This window comes from Pseudomicrostroma glucosiphilum, assembly GCF_003144135.1.
Source record: "Pseudomicrostroma glucosiphilum strain MCA 4718 unplaced genomic scaffold BCV69scaffold_2, whole genome shotgun sequence".
NCBI lineage: Eukaryota > Fungi > Basidiomycota > Exobasidiomycetes > Microstromatales > Microstromataceae > Microstroma > Microstroma glucosiphilum.
In genome coordinates, this window is record NW_020289914.1 from 950 (window position 1) to 19,632 (window position 18,683).

The following is an 18,683-nucleotide window of genomic DNA, read 5'->3' on the forward strand; positions in this document are numbered from 1 at the left end:
TCCGAGCGCTCAGCACACACAAGCCGTTCCTGGCCCTCTCACAAGAGGAGAGGAGACACAGGCCATTTCTTGCCCTCCCATCTCTTCCTCGACCCTAGACCCCGCTTGTGTTCGCTCCGTTTCGAGATCGCTCCTCGCTCCCTTGTACTTTTCGTCGCGCTCGCGCTCAGCGCCTTTGCTCTGACACCATTGGATACCGACAGTCTTACACATTACATCGCTCCAACCACTGACAGAGGCAAACAGGGGGCACAGCAAAGAGCTACAGCTCGGGGCGGCTCCCGCCGAGTAGGTGCTGTGAGGAGGGCGACGTGTAGAGTATACTGAATCAAAGCGAGACTGATCTGTGCGATTGCCGATTGCGCGCAATCTGACAGGATCGCGAATGCGCTTCTTTCCGCACCTTGGGTCTTGGCAAGGTGGGGATAGGCTTGGCAAGAGCGGGGAAATGTGGCGACGGAGCTCCGCGACGCACGTTGTGGGAATGCCGCATGGGCAGCACAGACTCTGACATGCCCGTCCTGCCCTGCCGGCGGAAGGCTGCCACTCAGTGCTGCTCTCGCCATCAGTGCTCCTCTCCCAAGCAATGCTCCCCTTCCAATCAATGCTTCTCTCCCGTTCCCTTGTCGAACAATGTTGCGCGGGCGTCGAAAGAGTCTGCTCCTACTTGTTCTCCTCTGCCTTTTCTTGATCGGTCTCGAGGCGCGACACCACTGGCAAGAGGTCAAAGACACTCTGAGCTACTCGACACGGCCTTTGTGGGATCGCGCGGATGGCCCAACAGACATAATACCTCGATTGCATGAGGAGAGTCTGGCTCCCGACTCTGCAGAGGCTTGCCAGCGGCATGGCTGGACATTGCGGCCTACAAAACCCTTGCTCGTCGATGTGGTGCTGTTCAGCACAGAGGTGGAGCTGTTCGAAATCCGTTTGCGAGAGCTGAGCGACGTCGTCGATATTTTCGTGGTGGTAGAGAGTACGCATGATCTGATGGGGCGAGAACGAGTGAGTAGAGCAACCAACGCCAGAAGGTCGACACGGCTGTAGCTGACGGAGCAGCCTCACCGAGAATGCTCGCAGAACCTCACCTTCGCAAACCGACGGGGTGCCTTCAGCCAATGGGAGTCGCGACTTCGGTATCACCTCCATCAAGGTCGCGAGAGGACAGAAAGTGATGGGTTTTTCAGGCTAGTCAACGAATTACGTGGAGGTGTGACTGCTTTCCTGTGAGCCGACACGAGGCTACGACGTCGAGCGAGAGTCATGTTGCTGATGTTCGTGGCTCCACTGCCCTTCTTGCGCGGACTAGTCGAGACGAAGTGCAACCTCCAGAAGGTTCTCTAATCTTGATGGCCGATGTTGATGAGATCCCCTCTCGAGCGACTATGAAGCTGCTCAAAGCGTGTACAGCGCCTCTGCCCATTCATTTACAGATGCAAAATTACATATACAGCTTCGAATGGGTCACAGATGCACGGTCCTGGCGAGCTCAAGTCCACCTCTATGGAGAGGACTTTTCGTACATCCATGGCAAAGCATCTGAGGTTGCTATTGCCGACGCTGGCTGGCATTGCAGGTGCGTAGTAGTATTCGCCGGGTGTGATACGAAGCGAGGGTCCGTTGACAGTCCACTCAGTCGCTTGCTCTTGATGCCCACAGCTTCTGCTTTCGCACCCTGGAAGAATTCGTCATCAAGATGCGAGGAGCTTCTCATGCCAACCGTCTGTACGACCGCGCCGATTGGCAGGCCATGCTGTCGGCTTCCCGTATTCAGAACAAGATTTGCAGCGGCCAAGACATCTTCGACATGCTCCCAGAGGCCTACACCTGGAACGAGCTCATCCGCTTATGGAAAGGTGCGACAAAGTCGTCCTCAGCGGCTCATCTGCCAGCAGCCGTTATAGAGCAGCACGAGCGATTTGCCTTCTTGCTGCCAGGAGGATGCCTCAGAGCACAGCAGGCCTCAGGGAAGCCTCGTCGAAAGGGCAAGCCACTGGACCATGACTGGTCATCAACCTGAAGGTACTCCAACTGGGGCGCGCCCGTAGGCAAACGGACAAAACAGCTGGCAGGACCGCTGTCCGAAGCTGCGTATCTCACAGAGCGCGAACGAGCTTTTCAAAGCAGGATCTGTGGCTCCGTTCTATAAAGGCAAATCTGCGACTCGTATCAGGAGGCACCTCTCCAAGAGGTTGCATGGTTGTGGAGCAAATGCAGGCCCTCGTACAAGAAGCTGTGATACTGCTGTAGCTACGCGCAGACAATGGGAGCTCAGGTGGCTGGGAGATGGACGCAGAGACAGAGCAGCACGCGGCTGAGGCTGTGGAAGGAATCAAACTGCCATGACAGTCTAAGGGAACGGCGGGGGACTATAGCCTGTACCTTTGCAGACCGCGCAGTGCTCGACAAGGCTCAGAGACCCGGTCCTGACCCGGTCTCTCGACGATTGTGATAGGCTCTCGGGGCGCCTGAAACCATGCTGTCACATTGAGTCCGAATCCATCGGTGGGCCTCGCTAGCGGACTGGCTCGCTCTTGGAAGCGCTGAGAGAGCATTGCAATATCCGGAGTTGCCATGATCGTGCAAGTCAAAGCTTACACAGAGTGTGCGCTTGCCATGTCCCTGCTGCCAGAGGCGTGCCCGATGGGCAGGGAGGGAAGATCGGGTGCCCATGCACCCCGAGGCGATGATCCCTGCTTCCGCCGAGTGCACTGATCAGGCTCAGGCTCGCGTGCGCGGGAGGCGGATTGCAGTCCTTCCTTTCTTCCTTCTTGTCTTGCCTCCTTTGACATCATCTCCCTCTCATCATCTCTCCCTCTTTCCTCTACACTGTCTCTCGACGTCTCTCACGCTCTCATGTCCCGCTCGGACAACGGCGATGAGATGGATAGCAGTGCCCGAGCAGAGGCAGGCCTTTCACGATCCCCTCGCCCCTCCCCTACCTCGGATTCTGGAGCTCGGCAGGCACAAGCCCTCCTCTCTCTTCGCACACGAGTAACACCTCTTGCGCTGAATTTTGTGTGGAGCGCTGCTGCTTCACCGTCTGACAAGGATGATGAAGATGGCGATGTCAAGTCGGAGGATGGAATAGAAGAGGAGAAGCGACCAGCTTTGAGCGTGGAGGGGATGGAGAGCTGGGTGGAGGAGCGGATGGAGGAGAGTACCAGCGGCGGCAGCAGCAGTGGCAGAGGTGGTAGTAGCAGCAGTAGTGACCTTGATACTCAGGCGCGAGAGGACCTGATACGACTCGTGCTCGTGGACTGTCTTGTCAGCGCCGTCTTCCCTCCGACACAGCCTGATCTGGCTGCTCTTGCGCTTAATACGCTCGCGGATCTAATAGAGAGCAGCAGCAGCGACGCCGCGGACCTGGCATCATCAACAAGGGCGCAAAGTGGAAGGAGGGGAACAAGCAGCACTCATCTGCTCGTCGCTCTCGCTGTTTCACACCAAAGACGCAAGGAGCAGAGGGTCTCCCCGCTATATCCCTCAGGAGCAGAAGTAGAGACGGCCGCGGCTGTCAAGGATCTTCTGAGCGTACTCAAGCCTCACCTGGGGCAGAGTCGCTCAGCTCTACAAATCTGGAACACCAAGCAGTCAGAGCGGACGACATGGGAAAATCTCTTTGCTGTCTGTTCTGGCTCTACAGAGCAGCCGAAGTCGAACGCAGCAGCAGGAGGATACTCATCTCTTCAGGAAACACTCCTCGCCTTGTGTGAGGACTGGCAGAATGTCGGAGGCGAGAGTGCACTTGTTCTAAGACACTTGCAACAGGCAGTCCGAAGTGTGGGTGAGGATACGATGCACAAGGCTGGGAGCGGTGTCGATGGGGCTGGTGGTGGGATGGAGGTGAAGGGCGTTCACAGGAACGTGGTGCATCCTCTTCTGCTTGGGCAGGCTGCTGGGACTGGGGCGAGGCCTTCAAGGCTAGGGAGGCAGAGAGAGGCAGAGAGGAATGTACTGCTGCATGCTTTGGTGAGTACATCAGCGCTGACATTGGTGGACAAAATCTGTACCGATTACTCACGCTCATAAAGTCCGGCCATTCTGGTCTTACGTCCTCATCCGTCGCAGAGCTCGACTTCTCTCGCCTGGGATCAGAAAGAAGAGCTCTTCACCCTCTTTCTCGCCGCGTATCTTGCCGATGCAGCAATTACGGGCCAGAGCGAAAGCAAGAGCGAATTGTACAGCTGCTTCTGCACAGACCTACTCGTCGCTGCAAGCAAGACTTTCTCGACCTCTACTGGAGCTGAAAAGCAGATAAGGAGGAGCGTTCTTCTGGCTGAGGTGAGTAGAGAAAGCTGCTCAGTTGCTCAGGCGGGACGGGAGCGAGCGCTGACGTGTCTTTGACCATGGGCTCTTAGATCCCTCTCCTCATCTCATACACGCTCGATGCACACATCCCTGCCGAGGTTCGGGGCTCTGCCCTCACAGACGTCCTGACAGCCGCCTTCGCCTCGACATCGCCTGCAACAACAGCAGAGGCAGCCATTCCGACAACGGAAGCGCAAGAAGCCCTCAAGGCGGACCTGGTGTGTGCTTTTCAGGATCTACAGCTTATTGATAATTCTCAGGCTAGTGCGCTCGTTCCAAGTCTGAACAGTGCAGACGGTGAGCGATTGATGTTGCAGCTTCATGAGCAGAGCGAGGGCAGGGGCGTTGAGGTTCCTGTAGGTATTTGGCGCGATGTGGGGGTCAAGCAGTCGAGAGCTTTGCTGACCGTTCTCCAATCTACGCTTTCGCTGCCCAATAGACCCTCATTGCAGGCGACTACTTCTCTGATGCGGGTACCGCCTCCGACTTCTTTCGCCGAATGATCGAAGAGTCCACCTGTGCTAAGGATGCTGGAGCCGCTTTGATCGAGTGCTTCAAGACATCCACGACCGTCGCGACCGCCTCCCTCGACGCACTCTCCCTCGTCGTATTGGCCCTGCTCGAACAGCCAGCGGCACTGCATATAATCCTCCTCTTCACGAGCGCGAATGAACTTGGAGCTCCCCTCAGATGCGTCCTTACCGACGAAGAGGTGATCGACAATCTGTGCGGCCCTGGAGTCGGGGGTGATGACGAGTCAGGCATGCTGAGCAGGGTGGTCTTGTTCATCCAGTGGCTGGCCCAGCTCTCTTTTCAGAGCGAAGAGCAGGGCCATGGCCTCGATTCAGACAGCAAGGAGTTCAATTCCTCCGTCTCCCCCTCCGCCTCTCGTGCCTATGCGCTGCGAGATCTCACCGAGGATGAATCCCCCCTTGTCTCCCGCTGGATCTCCGAGCTGTTCGACTCGGACGGAATCGGTGACGAGATCATCCGGGACTCTCCCCCGCGCATCCTGATCAAGCTTGCACCCACTCTCCTCCACCAGTCGATCCTCGCAGCAGAGCAAGGCGTCATTGATGTCGAGATGCTCAAGGGGGGCTGTAGCTTCTTCTTGCAGGACCTGCTGAGCTATACTCTCCCCAGTGGGCTGGTCTGGCTGATGCGCGACCTGGAGAGGATTGGAGGTGTCCATCAAAGCAGGAGGGGAGCGCAGGGCACTGCCTTGGGAACAGGGACACCCAGTCGCTCAAGTCTCCTGGTGACACTGCTGAGCATGTTCCTCCTAGATGAAGGCTGCCCGCCAGTGGTGCTGGAGCTGGTGAGACCACATTTTGAGAGATTGCAAAGCTACGAAGGATCTGGACAGGCTCTGATGGACACTTCGACGTTAGAGGCGCTGCGATCGAGATTTGAGCGGGAGGAGACGAAGGGACTTCGTGAGTAACCCAAGCCAGACGAGATCGCGCCAGTCTGGCGAGGGTCAAGAGCAGAAGCTGAACTCTGCTGTTTCTTCCCGATCAGGTGTTCCCGCGCTGACTGCCCTCAACTTGGCAACACCCGAAGAAGTTCCTTCTCTTGCTCCTGCATTCGATCGCGAGCTAGAATCTCTTGAGGTCGAATTCCCTCAAAGCAGCAGTGCCCTCCGTGCTGGTCTTCAGCCTGTTCTAGCCAAAATTTGCCAACGTCTATCACAAAGCACAATCGTCACTCCCAAAGGAACGGAGGGCACGTCCTACCTAGCGAGCACTGCCGCCGCACTGTTAGTAGCGCACTTCCTCTCGCACTCGTGCTCTCCCCACTTCTCTCGAGCAGAGGAAGAGAACGCAGAGGGAACAGATGGGCAAGCCCTCAGCGGTGTTCTTCTCGCTCTCGATCTCCTCGTCCTCTCTCCTGCAGGAAGAAGCCCGAGCTGGGTTCAGCCACGGGCGCTAGTGCTTGCGCATGTGCTACGACTGCTCGCCCACGCGCCCGGCATGCTCTTAGGCTTTCGTGCAAGTGACAGTCAGGCTGAGAGTGCGAGCAAGAAGAGACGCTTGCAGCAAGGAGATGGAGCTGGAGATGGCGATGGAGGTAGTGCTGTAGATGAGGATCTTTTCGGCGATGAGGACAAGGAGAAGGAAAAGGTCAAGGACGGCAGTCCAGAAACTGCTGCTGCTGCTGCCGGTGCTGGTCCGATGGACGATGCCTCATCGTCCCGTTTCGCCACCATAGCCAGGCTGTGCGCCCTCGCCCTGCTGCGCGCCATCAGCCTCGACCCCGCCAGTACAAACGCCGGAGTACCAGCCGTCCTTGCCATTCTCCCCGGCTCCAATCATAGCAAGACAGGTAGCGAGGGCAGACAAGGCCGGCATGGAGCAGGCGCCATCGAGAAGAATCAGCGCGCGGCAGTCTGGTCCATTCGGAGCGTGCTGCAGCTACTGCCCAGCGCACTCCTCGATGGTGCAAACACCGAGAGCAGCGATACTGGTAAGGGCACTGGAAGCGGACCTGCTGCAGGAGAGACACTGGGCAAAAGGTCGAGCTCTGACCCCTCCCACTCTCCTCGTGAGGGGGCGCGAGGCAGAGCGGGGAGGATCGTGCAGGATGTGGTGCAGACGATTTGGGAGGTCATCATTGTACCTTGAGGCGCGAAAGGACCAATTAGAATTTTCTGTGTATTGATCAGGAGTGACTCGTCGGGTATGAAGAGGAAGGTTCAGCACGGCTACTTGTAAAATGAAGAGGGACAAGCGGCCCGGGGAGGGTAGGGGGGAAATGGAAACCTCATCATGCGCCAGCTAGAACTTCCATCTCCTCTTCGTTTACGGATTTCTTCGCGTGGAGCAGCCTGCGGATAGGGTCAAAGCGACGAAGACGAAGAAAAGATCAGCCTCTCGCTCTCGTCGTTCCGCCTGGCCGACCTCCTCGCCACGCAATGCTCACCTCTTCCTCTTGCTAGGCGAATCCTTGAGCACGACCATCTCCTCATCTTCGTCGTCCTCGTCTTCCCGCTCCTCTACCTTACCCTTGCCGTTGGTCCTGCCTTTTGTGCTCCCACCAGTAGTCCGGGCTCTCTTGACAGGGGATGAGGACGAGGCATCCACAGAGGCGTTGCCCTTGGAAGCCCGCGACGGTCGGAGGGGCATTGATTTGCGTGGTGCAGAAGCAGCAGGCGCGGCAGCAGAGGTGACCTTGAATGCTCGAGCTACAGGCTTCTTGGCTGAAGCAGTTGAAGCTTTAGAGGGTCGAGGCGTGGGCTTGGACTTGGCTGCGGGAGCAGCACCTTTCTTTCCTCCCGCTGCTGCTGCTCCACCTTTCTTTGTGTTGCGCTTGACCACCTCGATTGACTGCGATTCGTCATCATTCTCGTCTTCCTGTGAAGAAGCGGACCCCGAGGTAGACATGGAAGCATCCTCCTCCGAATCGGCCACGAAGCTCAAGTCCTCTTTTGTGACCTTGCGCTTCGAGTCTTCCTCGTGCGTGTCATCGGGATCGCTGTCCGTCTCTTCCTCATCTTCATCTTCCCCCTGTTCCTCCTCTTCATCTTCGTCTTCATCGATGGAAATGGATTGCCGCCCGCGCTCCTGCTGAGCAGTCCGCTTGTCTGGCCTGACGGGGGAGGTGATCAGCTCGTCCTCCGATGTATCCATCAGCAGCGACGCCTGCCCTTGTGGCCCCTTGCGAAGAGGACCAGGCTGTAGGTAGACGGAGCGACTCATCGATTCCTCATCTTGAATGTTCGAGCCATCAGCTAGCGTCACGCCCGTAGAATCATCAGCGAGTGTAGCCAGCTCCGACTCGACTTCGACCTCCTCGTCCTCACCTACTCCTTCTGGACCACTTGGAAGAACAAGTCGAGGGGTCTTGAACATCGCTGCCGGACCTGTAAGGGGCGTCTTGAAGATCTCGCCCCTGGTCGACAAGGGAGAAGGGGGTGCTTGCTTCCGGGGAGAAGGGCCGCTGGTGCCAGCACCAGGACGGGGAGTAGCCAGAAGAGCGGCGTCCAGTCTGGAGCGCAGACGTTGGGCTTCAGAGCTGTTGGCTCGGATCAACAGGTCGATCTTGGCGTTGAAGAAATCCTCGTTGGACTCCGCATCGCTCAACAACCTCTCCGTATACCTGCGCTCCATCTCCGCAAGCCTCTCCGCCATCTGATTAGCCATCTCCTCTCTGACTTCGGCTTCAATCTCCCTCGCTCTCTTCTCCGCCTCGAACAACTTGATCCTCAGCTCTTCGTGACGAGCAATGAGTAGATCGACAAATGGATCCGTAGAGTCTGCATCGTCATCATCAGAGCCGTCTTCGTCTTCTACATCAGAACCATCTGCAGCAGTCGCAAAGGACGAGGCTTCTTCGATGATGCTGATCTCTGGCGGAGCAGTACTGCCCGATCGTGCATTAAAGGGAGTAGGAGGCGCCATTCTGTTGCCGCGAGGCGAGGAAGGGATACCAGACACGCCTGCAGCAGCGCCCAAGCGACTCTTGGCTGCCGCCAGAGCACCGTTTGGCCTGCGACCGGGCGTACCTGGGGGAGTAGCCACATCGCTGTCGGTGCCAACGGCAGGGAATGCGACGCTATTGGCGACTGGCTTAGCGGCAGGCAATCGCCTGTGAATCGTCGAGGTTGCGGAGCTATTGCCACCCGCACTGTCTGACTCCCTGACGATCTGTACTTCCTTGGCGACAGCAGAGAAGCGCATCACATGATTGTTCTCGTCGAAGCCGGTATCGTACGGGTTGGCATTGACGATCATGACCGTCCTGCCTTCGCCGGTAAAGAATGGCTGGAACAGCTCAGTCAACTTGGAGTGCCGGAAAGGAACAACCGAAGGCCGCCGTTTGAACTTGCTGCTCATAGAAGTGGGCTGAGGGATCAGAGACGACCTGCCGCTCATGTCGTTGCCAGTGTTTGTGCTGGAAAGAGCGTGAGCAGCCGGGATACTTGCAGCAGCTCTAGCTTGATTCTTTCTCAGCGTCTCAAGACACTGACCAAGACACATCAGACTCTTATTGATGTTGCCCGCCTCCTTGCGCCTCTCTCCGGTCGTGTCTGTGTTGCTGATCCGCTCGCTGCCGGCCAGATCGACGATGCTCAGCCTGCTGACCGTACAGTTCAGGCTCTCGTCGGGATCAGCTTGACCCGCTCCATGCTCGCGGACAACCTTGATCGTGAAGACGCCATGGGAGCGAGACGAGGTTCGATTTGCCAGCGTGCTGAAAATGACTCGATTGTCTTGACCTTTCTTTAGCAGCTCACGTGCCTCGATGACACTCTTGACCCTAATCTCCTGCAGGCCTGCAACGTACTTGCCATTGCCCTCGGGATCAGCTTTGAGCGTGAGTGGTCGGCGATTGACGTTTGTCAAGGACGAGAGTTCCGATGAACTAGCCATGGAAGCTAGATTCCAATTCGAGCCTCTGACACTATCTGAACGCGTCATGCCGGAGCCCAGGCCTTGACCTCCTGGCGAAGAGGGCGCAGCGGCGGCAGAGGCACTGCTGCCAGTGTCCAGAAGATCGAAGAGCTTCTCATTGTAGACCTCGACGTAGCTCACCCACACGCTGTATCGGTAATTCCGGTCCACCTTGAGCTTAGTGCTGTCGCGAGAGAAGCTAAGAGGAGAAAGTGATTGTCGGGGCGTATCTGCGCTTAGCTTCCTGTTCAGAGCGGGAATAGCAGCGGGACCAAGCGAAGGACGACTAGCTCGCTCCACGCCATAGAGACCAACAGGTGAGATATCGCTTTCACTCTGTAGGCCGTCGATGCTGTTGAAGACGACGTCCATCGCCCTTGGGATTAAGCCTGCTTCTTCACTCTCCTTTCCTCCCACGACCGTGTAGCTCTTTCCGCTGTTAGTCACACCATACGCGAATACCAGTCCGCATTCTCCTTGTAGCAGAGAGTAGACCATGGGCAGCGTCGTTTCGCGAAAGAAGGCAGACTGGGCCGATGAAGAGGTAGAAGAAGGAGCAGGAGGGAAGACCTTGGCAAAGGTATAGCGCGTGGAAGGCTGCTTGGAATGGGCTCGTGAGCGAGGCAGACCAGTATCGCTCGGAGGAACCATAAGAACTTCCTTGTCGCTGACTACCTGGATGTATGGCTCTGTCTGTGCATCTTCATCGGACACGTTGCCTGGTCGAATCCTCAAGAAAGCTTGGATGGCCTCTCCATTGTTGCTTTCGTGCGAGCTCAAGTCGATGGGCGTAGTGTTTGGCACAACAGAAAGGTTTTCCGCCATACGAGAAGCGCTACCACCTCTGTCCGCAGCAGCATTGCCAATTCTGTGCGTAGAGGCTGAATGCTTCAGACCCGCCAGGCGAGCGGGAGTAGCAAGGTTGAGGCGACTGGCCGAAGCCAGCACTCCAGCGCTTGCAGCCGTGGGCTTCTTTGGACTGACGCTCCTTGCCTGGCTCGCAAAGGTGGGTGCAGTGAGTCGCGACGAGGTAGAGGCAGCCGTCGTTGCTCCTGCGCTGCTGCTCGAGGTCGTTGTAGAGGTAGACAGCCGGGATGAGCCGCGAAGTGAAGCGGGGCCGGTTGCTGCTGAACGCGTTGCCCGGACCGGGGTGGAGCGGCCAGAGGAGGATGAGGAAGCAGCAGAGGAAGAGGAGGGCGCCATACTGCTCAAGCGTCAGCGAGTGAGTCGCAGGCTGATTCGTCTGTTCTTGACAAGTTGATGGTGACGCAGATGGTGAGGAGATACAAAGAAGTCAAAGGCAGCAACCAAGCGACGCACGAAGCTCCAACCAACTCGCGAGATCAACACCGCCGCTTTCAATCTCCGCCCTGACGCGCTTGGGCGCCAATCCCTCGGAAACGACAATGGCAGGGTAGACTACCTGGCTCATACATAGCTATTCTTCTCGTGACAATCGTCATCTTCGTATGGTCTCAGTCTCTGGCACAATATCCCCTCCAAGCGTACACCCCTCTTTCTCGCCCCATGAGCCCGAATCCTAGCAGCACTTCCATCTTCCTACTGTGCCAGCCCACCTCGCTGGGCACCTGGCCCTGCTTCTGCGAAAGGGCCTGCAGAGCCACGCTCCGTGGATGAGTTTCGGGAAGATGGCGCACGACCTCTGACCGAGGTTCCAGCTTTGGAGGAGGCACAGGGGCGGCGGGTGGCTCTGAGAAGGACAGAGGCGGCGACGGTGGGGAGATGATAGTAGAAGCGCTGGGAGAGAGTGGGTTCAAGTCTCCATGCCCGCGGGGTCTTGTGCGACTTCTCGATCGTGAGAGTGTCCTCTGTAGCAAAGACGGCGTGCCGACAGATGCACTGCCAGCAGATATGCTGCTCGCATCATATCTTCCATGGGAAGGCGAGCGACTGCTGGGCCCGCTACCTGCGGGGCTGCCCACCAAGCTCTTGCGTGGGCCATAGCTACCAGACCTACTCAGCGTCGGAGGCGTTTCTGGCTCGTAGCCGAGTCTACGATGCCGTGATCTGCTTCTCGAAGAGCTCCCCTTTCGTTGTGATGAGAGGCTCCTACCCCCTCCTCGACTGTCAGCGACCTGGAGCAGATGCGAGGAAGCTTGCTCTTCACCCGGCTCTCCAATCGATTCATCCTTGGCCTCCGGGTCAGGCCCTGCCGAGGTATCAACGACCCAGCCCCTCTTACCCGCCCCCCAGATGACTTTCCAGCTACCAATGCCATCCCTGATCGAGCGGAGTGATGGACCGTTGAGTCCGATCACGCGCAAATTCGTCGGCTCCCTAGAAGCGATGACAGGTGGTGGACCAGTGGAAGCCGAGCCGGGCGATCTGAAGCCCATCGCTTCTAATTGCATGCTTAGGGGAAGAGGCGGCGTGGTACAGCATGGAGTAATCAAGTGTGTCGAGAGATCTAGAGCGCTAACGCCAGCTTCGCCTCGAATGGGCCAGTAACAGCTGTCCGTCAGCTCCATGACCTGGACATTCGGAGCCTTCTCGATGAGGAATTGGGCAACACCGGACAGCGTCAGTCCACTGCTTGCTCCGAGCCCAAGATCGAGGAGGCAAGGTTGAGGAGGCATCTGTTTCAACAGCTCGTCATCCATGCCACATCCTCCAATGTCCAAGTAGCGCAAGCAACCTGACGCAAAGGCAGGAGCAGAGGTGATGATAATTTGCAAATCACTTGCAGTCAGAGGGGTTGGAGCCAGTAGTGAGCCTTCCAGAGACAGCTCAACGAGATGGGTCGTTGCTGAGCTATCGACCAGGAGATCAGTGATCGCAGTCGAGGTGAGCTGACGGCAGCCCGCCAGAGCGAGACTCTGAAGCTGTATCGTAGGCGAGGCAGCTAGACAGTCCAGAAGATTGGCGTCCACTTTGGTGCGACTGAGATCGAGGTGAGTCAAGTTCGGGAACGACTCCACGAGGGGAGCAAGTAGACTGAGCGGCCAGCTGATCCCAGACAAGCTCAATCTCTGGATGGAAGGAAACCTCGTTGCCTGGGCCACGCGCGGGACCTGATGCCGGGAGATGCTCCGGGTCGCACTTCGGCTGCCAGAACTACTTCCCGTGGTTATGGAGAGAGCTGGACCCAGTCCGCGACCTCTTCTACCCCGCAGGTCCTCTTCATCGGTGCCTTCACCACCTGCCTCGGAAGAGAATTCGTCCGTCTCACTCTCCTCGGTAGTCCTCTCAGTGGCCGAGGATGACCCAGCCCCTTCCTCTTCTTCGTGTACAACCCCGGTCCGCCTACCAGCACCGAACCCATTGAGATGGCGGACAACGAACTCCTGCGCAGCTTCTTTGAAGACTGGTGAAACGCAATCGGTGAAATCGATGGCAGAGAGGGCCAACTGTTCACCAGACTTGCGCTTTTCCAACGATACGCCCCTGAGTCTGGCAGGTCTGCGTGTCTTGCCGCCACGGAAGAGGAGAGCTTCGAGCACTTCGACGCTCAGCGCAGAGTCCATGGTGTGAGAGGCACCGAAGGATGCAAGGTCGGGAGCGGCAGTGAGGAGCGCTAAGAGGCGTGAGGAGGTGACGAATCGGTGATCCAGATTTTCGCCTACTGTCCGCCTGAGGCCGTGCGCTCGGAAGTAGGAGAAGTCTACCACCCGCAGACACTTTTGCAGGGAGTCAGCATCTGCTCCCAGAGGATGCAAAGACACCGTCCATTGGGTAGTAGGAGCGTCTCCGTCGCCGACAGGACCTTGTAGGCGAGAGAGCCATTGAGGATCGGAAGGAGGGAAGAAGTTCAACCCACGGTCCATGACTCCATACGTTCCTTGCAGTACTCACCTGGTTTCCAAACAAGATTGAGCTCGTCTTCCTCGGCTCCATCACTATGCCCGGGAAGGCCGACGCGCCTGACATCTTGTCGTTCCTGATTCGGCCCCCGAGTAATCTTGAGGCTGGTGCCTAGGACTCGAGCAAAGCCAGCTGCTGCGACTATGCTGGTGAAGCTGTGCGGGTCATCGGGGTCCTGGTTGAGCTTTCCAGTCAGCTGGAATTGCTCGTATGCTTTGGCCAGAGCGGCAGCACCCAGTGTCCTGATCAGAAGGATAAAGGAGTATGGCAAAGTCACATTGATGCGCCTGTAGAGCAGTGGCCGCGCATGAGCAAAGAGGGTGCGATTGGTGAGACACAGCGCCCAGAGCGTGGCTTGTACGGCCGAATGAGGCGAAGAGACTCGTCGGCCATCGGAGTACGTCGAAGGAAGGCCGTGCAAGTCGAGGTTGCGGTGGTAAGAACGGGGGATGGACTCGAGGTAGATGAGACGGACGATTAGAGAGATTACCTCTGCCGGAAGTGAGGAGAACGTGGTAGGAGCTGGAGCGACATCTGCAGATCCGGCATAGACGCCTGCCTCCATCCGGGAGACGCGAGGTGCAGAATGACAAGCAGTGCTTGGTGAAGGAGATCGCAAGGCAGTACTCAGAGGCCAATGGCGAGGAATGGTGTGCAGAACCGAGAAGGTCGCGACTGAGCACAGATCCTCCCCAGATTAGGCTTCGCACTCCGCCCTTTCCGTGCCGGGATTTCTGGGTCCTCTACTCTTCCCCGCATCTATCTGTACTTGAGCTCCTTGTCCAAGGCAAGAGATCATCTCAACATGGTCTGCACTTTCGCATCGCCCGAGCAAGACAAGAGCGAGCATCAGTCTGGAGTCAAGCTGACCGCCCGCAAGGGGGCGATCTTCCGGGAATGTGGGGCCACTGACCCATCGAAGACTCGTCTCGCCGCCCTGCACTCCACTTGCATTGGAACACCTCGAATTGTAGAGGCCGACAGACGAGGCATATCCAGACAGCTTCCCTTACCCTGCTCTTGACGGATTCTCCTTCTTGCTTAGCCCTATCGCCTCCTACCATCACTCGACTTGCCCAGCCCACCGTCCACTCATCTCTCGCCGCTGTCATCCTGGTCCCCTACTACATCCTTGGTGCCCCCTGATCCGTCCTTCGCCTCTCATCACGACCACACTGCGCACTCTTTTTTTCTTTTGAGCACCATACTCTTCAACAGATCCCTCATCATGACTTCCTCTGATGTTGTCTCTACTGCCGCTTGCTGGCTCACCCTGTCCTTCCAAGCCGCATTCACCCTTGAGAACATCCTACTTACCGCCTGTTACATGGTGGTCCTGCACCTCGCCGCGACTCATTTCCCCGATTGGAGCTGGCTGCTGGGTCCCAAGACTCTTGATTCCCATGCTTGGACTACCAAGGCTAAGAAAACGGTATGCTTCATCTGCCTTCACCTTGTCAGCATCACTCTCGCCGCTGCCTTCCAGCTAGGCGCCGCAATTGCTTCGAGAGGCTTTCGAGAAGGTCCACACAGTGACAAAGGCTACTGGTATCTCCTGCAAAGCACGCGCTTCATCGTTGCCAGCTATTGGGCCGAAATGCTCTTCAATGAGAGTATCAGGATGCCAATGATCGTGCATCATCTAATCACCAATCTCATCATTGGTGAGTAGGACGACGAACAATTTTCGTACAGACCTTGGACAATTTACAGTAGCTGAGGCGACTTTCTGTACTACCTTCCGAAGCTCAACTACCTGTCAAAGGTCTCGACACTACCGGATTTGGTCTTCCATATCAGACACTGGCCTGCTTCTGGTAGGTAGTTGCAGCCCGCAACGACGAAACTGCTCCTCGCCAGCGAAGTGACTGACAGTTCTCCAGTATCGCCCTCGTGCGCAGGCTCTTGCAAGCGAACGTTGAGCAGATCACCTATCTTGGACTTTTGGGTCGCCGAATAGGATGGGAAGAGTCTCGGCGTAATCGGATCCTTCTCTCAGGCGCTAACATTGCAATAGTCAACAAGACCATCTCCAACATCGGCGTTTTCGCCACTTGGTACTTTCAGATCCAGAGCTCGGCTAGCGGATATCTAGTGAGTGGAAAGGACCATACGGCCTCGAGTCAGGGTAGCGAGGAGGCAACAGGCATGACTCGCTTATACGGTTCTCACCTTCCGTGTCCTCGGCAGACCTTTGGCTTTTACATCTGCAGTGCTGCTTTGGCAGTCAAGCAGTTCTTTACCATCCGAGCGCTCAGACGCATGGCAATGCGGACTAGTGCCATTCCTCCTCTCGGGCGACGCGTCCAACCACATACAGCCGGTCCCGCTGTGATACGCTACTGGTTCGGCCTAAGACATGTAGTCAGGACTGAGGACGCCGCCTCTTTGGCCTGTGAGATGACCAGAGTGGCTGTCGAAGACACGCAAGGATCACTGGCAAGCCTTTCTGTCGTATGCCGGATGCTTGGGCGGGAGCACATGGTCCGCCTGCCCATTCCCGTAGTGACACGAAGAAGAGCAGTGGCGCAGACGACCTAGCCCGAGGTTTCAGGATGCTTGCTCTCCGGAGTGACATGTGTGGAGGCCGAAAACAGTGTGCTTGTCACACCGACTGAGCATCGCAGGTATAGGTACCACTCCCGCTTCTACAGCGCTCCGTCTACAGCTCTTTTCCTCGTTAGACGTCGTCAGCTGTGAACATCCATCTTATTCGTACGTTCATGCCAAGCTATTCATTAATCAGTCACCTTTGATCCGTCCGAGTTCAAGCGTATGTGTGTCAAGCTCAAATGATTACAAAGAGGGAAGAGGCAGGTGAAGTGCGTTACAGTAAAAGAGCAGCGGAAGAGTAGCGTACAGCGGGTAGACGAGAGGCGTCACCCCTCGTCTTTCAAGTGCTGGACGAGGAGGAGCCACCCCAAGACATCCCTGTGACTGCGTTCGGGGAGGCAGAGGAAGACAATGATGGTGAGTGCTGAGACTCTCATAGGGTCCACACGATGCAAGCTGACTCACTGTCTCTTGAGAGGGTCTCTTTCCAGAAAGGAACCCTTTCATTTGTGTTTGTCGCCACTTGTAGCTGCTTACCTGTCTTCCCTCCTGCGAATTGCCGTGCCATTGATTGATACATCGAACGTACGATCACCGAGCCTGCCCCTTGCTTCCCCCTCGCTCCTTCTTGCTTCCCCCGGAATTGCTAATGCGCCTGCTTGAAATCGTTGATGTTGATGGTCAGTGAACTATGAGCCACGTAAGAGCACCCAAGATGCCTCGCCATGAACTCACAATAAGATGATTCACACGCAGGAGAGTACCGAACGTGCATCTTCTGTGTATGACCACTGCAGCTCGCAAGTCATTGCCACGGGCAGGTTTGAGTACGACCACATCGACTGCAGTATGTAATCTTTGGATGACTCCGGGCTTCCTTTCCATCGCTTGCTCCGGCTCAGGGATCGGCCTATCTGTCTCTAACGAGGAGTGCCATCGTTCGTGGCGCTTGTCCTCGTTCCCAGCTTGTTCCAATACCCTTCTCACCCTCGACATATTCCCAAGGACGCCGATGTCAAGTGTGACAAACAGGATGCCAGGTAGGCCCCGCGTGGCTGTTGCATCAAGTAGATTCGTGTCGCGGAATTGCTGCAAGTTTTAATTGGCCGCGATAGAGAATCGGAGCGGCAAAGTGAAGCCAGCGAGTGAGCGAGGCGGCCAAGAACGCAGGAGGCCACTTTTAAGCTAATGACGAATTTGCAAGGTAGAGACACAGAGGCAGAGGTTACAAGGCTCAGGAAGAAGCCTGCTCAGGTCTCCTTTGGGGAGCCAAAAGTGCAGATCAGAACACAAGCGATCGATGATGATGGGTCGAGCCTGCAGCTTGTCTGTCGTCTGATGCTGCAGTGTGCATGACAGTGGTCCTTAGCAAGGTCGAGTCCGTCAGCTTTCAGCACCGAGGGAGGGGATGGGTCCGTATCGTTCGGCTGCCGGATGGCGTGTGCCCTTCTGCGCCCTGACGGCCTAGAGAACAGCCTGCTCGCCTCTGTCGAGAGTGGATGTCTGACGGTCGAGATGGTCGATAAGCAGTACGTAAGAGGGAGGTCAGGGAGCAGAATCGGGAGGAGGAGGAGGCATGACGTGGGGCAAGAACAGTGATGTGACAAAAGAGAGGAAATGACTGTGTAGAAGAGCAAGTGCTCCGACCTACGGAGCCGCGCTCCCTGTAACGGCCCGCTTTGCCCTTTGCTGTTTGCTGCCACACCGTGGGATGCACGCATCAGGCCGCCGAACCCGCCAATGAGGCAGACGGACGACGCGACTCCACTTCCGAAGGAAGTCAATGAGAAGGAAGGTCTGGATGTGAGTGTATGCCCCTTTGGGGGACGGGCGGAGCTGCGTCAGGCGCAGCAGGGCATCGTGCGTCCAAATCGAATCGTTTGATCTACTTGTTAGGCCCCTTTGAATCAACGACACCCCCACCCTCTCAAGCCAGTCCCTGTATCAACTTCACCCCTTTCAGAATGTACAACACTCGCTCTTCTACTGGGCGAAATGCTCGCAAGCGCCCAGTCCCGTCCGACTTCGAGCCTGATGGAAGTGATCAGGAAGGCGGAGCTGCTGGCGTGAGTCTGAAAGCTGAGGGGCTGACGGTACCTCGCTTCGTACAACGCCAGCCCCCTGCTCACATTGACCTTGTTCATCGTATAGAACGAGCACTCGGCAAGTGATAAGGAATGGGAAGGCGGCAGCGTGAGTCTGACAGTGGAAGGGCATTCCACCCTTTCGACTCTTGCACCATGTTCTGCTTGCTCACATTGGCTGTCCGAATCCCACAGGACATGGATCAAGACTCGGATGGGTAAGTCCAGTCCACCCACTGCTCGACTGGACCACTGAGACAAGGACTCTGCGCAAGTCTACCGTGGACGAGAACTCTGACCTTCTGATGTGGTGTGCTACTCGTGCCATGCTCATAGAGAGGAAAACTCCGCAACCTCGGATGAAGACACGCAGAATGGCCAAGTAGGCTTTGAAGTCAGTGATGACGAAGAGGACGACTCCGCAACTGAAGGTAGGTTGCACCGCGCCTCCCGAGACATTACTGCAATCACCTGATTGAGCTCCAAATCTCCGGCTTCTCCTCAGACGAAGAGGAAGACG

At 56.8% G+C, this 18,683-nt stretch overlaps 5 protein-coding genes across 5 annotated transcripts; 3 read left to right on the forward strand and 2 right to left on the reverse strand.

Annotated features, from left to right (window-relative positions):
* The first annotated feature begins 270 nt into the window (after nt 1-270).
* BCV69DRAFT_92153 (glycosyl transferase) lies at nt 271-2,216 on the forward strand. Its single transcript, XM_025495634.1, has 4 exons — nt 271-1,005; nt 1,081-1,226; nt 1,310-1,576; nt 1,660-2,216. Exons 1-4 carry the CDS (start codon nt 634-636, stop codon nt 2,018-2,020), a joined length of 1,146 nt encoding a protein of 381 aa, XP_025349773.1. The 5' UTR covers nt 271-633; the 3' UTR covers nt 2,021-2,216.
* Nucleotides 2,217-4,686: 2,470 nt separating this feature from the next.
* On the forward strand, nt 4,687-6,074 carry BCV69DRAFT_92273 (Med5-domain-containing protein). Its single transcript, XM_025495636.1, has one exon. It carries the CDS (start codon nt 4,811-4,813, stop codon nt 5,753-5,755), a length of 945 nt encoding a protein of 314 aa, XP_025349774.1. The 5' UTR covers nt 4,687-4,810; the 3' UTR covers nt 5,756-6,074.
* A 932-nt stretch (nt 6,075-7,006) lies between these two features.
* On the reverse strand, nt 7,007-11,043 carry BCV69DRAFT_92343 (kinesin-domain-containing protein). Its single transcript, XM_025495637.1, has 2 exons — nt 7,234-11,043; nt 7,007-7,138 (listed from the first exon to the last, which is right to left on the reverse strand). The coding sequence occupies exons 1-2, from the start codon at nt 10,905-10,907 to the stop codon at nt 7,078-7,080; spliced, it is 3,735 nt and encodes a 1,244-aa protein (XP_025349775.1). The 5' UTR covers nt 10,908-11,043; the 3' UTR covers nt 7,007-7,077.
* A 136-nt stretch (nt 11,044-11,179) lies between these two features.
* BCV69DRAFT_245078 (hypothetical protein) lies at nt 11,180-14,091 on the reverse strand (the record flags this gene model as incomplete). Its single annotated transcript, XM_025490137.1, has 4 exons — nt 11,180-11,383; nt 11,558-12,889; nt 12,959-13,428; nt 13,518-14,091. 4 exons carry the CDS (start codon nt 14,089-14,091, stop codon nt 11,180-11,182), a joined length of 2,580 nt encoding a protein of 859 aa, XP_025349776.1.
* Nucleotides 14,092-14,652: 561 nt separating this feature from the next.
* Nucleotides 14,653-15,487, forward strand: BCV69DRAFT_92365 (hypothetical protein). The gene is made up of 2 exons (XM_025495638.1): nt 14,653-15,343; nt 15,428-15,487. The coding sequence occupies exon 1, from the start codon at nt 14,755-14,757 to the stop codon at nt 15,196-15,198; it is 444 nt and encodes a 147-aa protein (XP_025349777.1). The 5' UTR covers nt 14,653-14,754; the 3' UTR covers nt 15,199-15,343; nt 15,428-15,487.
* The last annotated feature ends 3,196 nt before the right edge of the window (nt 15,488-18,683 follow it).

Bases quoted from the DNA above. Each gene is read 5' to 3' on its own strand.
- BCV69DRAFT_92343 (XM_025495637.1), bottom strand. From the start codon at position 10,907: ATGGCGCCCTCCTCTTCCTCTGCTGCTTCCTCATCCTCCTCTGGCCGC. The intron at 7,139-7,233 runs GTGAGCATTGCG...CCCTATCCGCAG, and splicing joins TCGCCTAGCAAGAGGAAGAG to GCTGCTCCACGCGAAGAAAT.
- BCV69DRAFT_92273 (XM_025495636.1), top strand. From the start codon at position 4,811: ATGATCGAAGAGTCCACCTGTGCTAAGGATGCTGGAGCCGCTTTGATC.
- BCV69DRAFT_92365 (XM_025495638.1), top strand. From the start codon at position 14,755: ATGACTTCCTCTGATGTTGTCTCTACTGCCGCTTGCTGGCTCACCCTG.
- BCV69DRAFT_92153 (XM_025495634.1), top strand. From the start codon at position 634: ATGTTGCGCGGGCGTCGAAAGAGTCTGCTCCTACTTGTTCTCCTCTGC. The intron at 1,227-1,309 runs GTGAGCCGACAC...TGCGCGGACTAG, and splicing joins GGAGGTGTGACTGCTTTCCT to TCGAGACGAAGTGCAACCTC. The intron at 1,577-1,659 runs GTGCGTAGTAGT...TGATGCCCACAG, and splicing joins GACGCTGGCTGGCATTGCAG to CTTCTGCTTTCGCACCCTGG.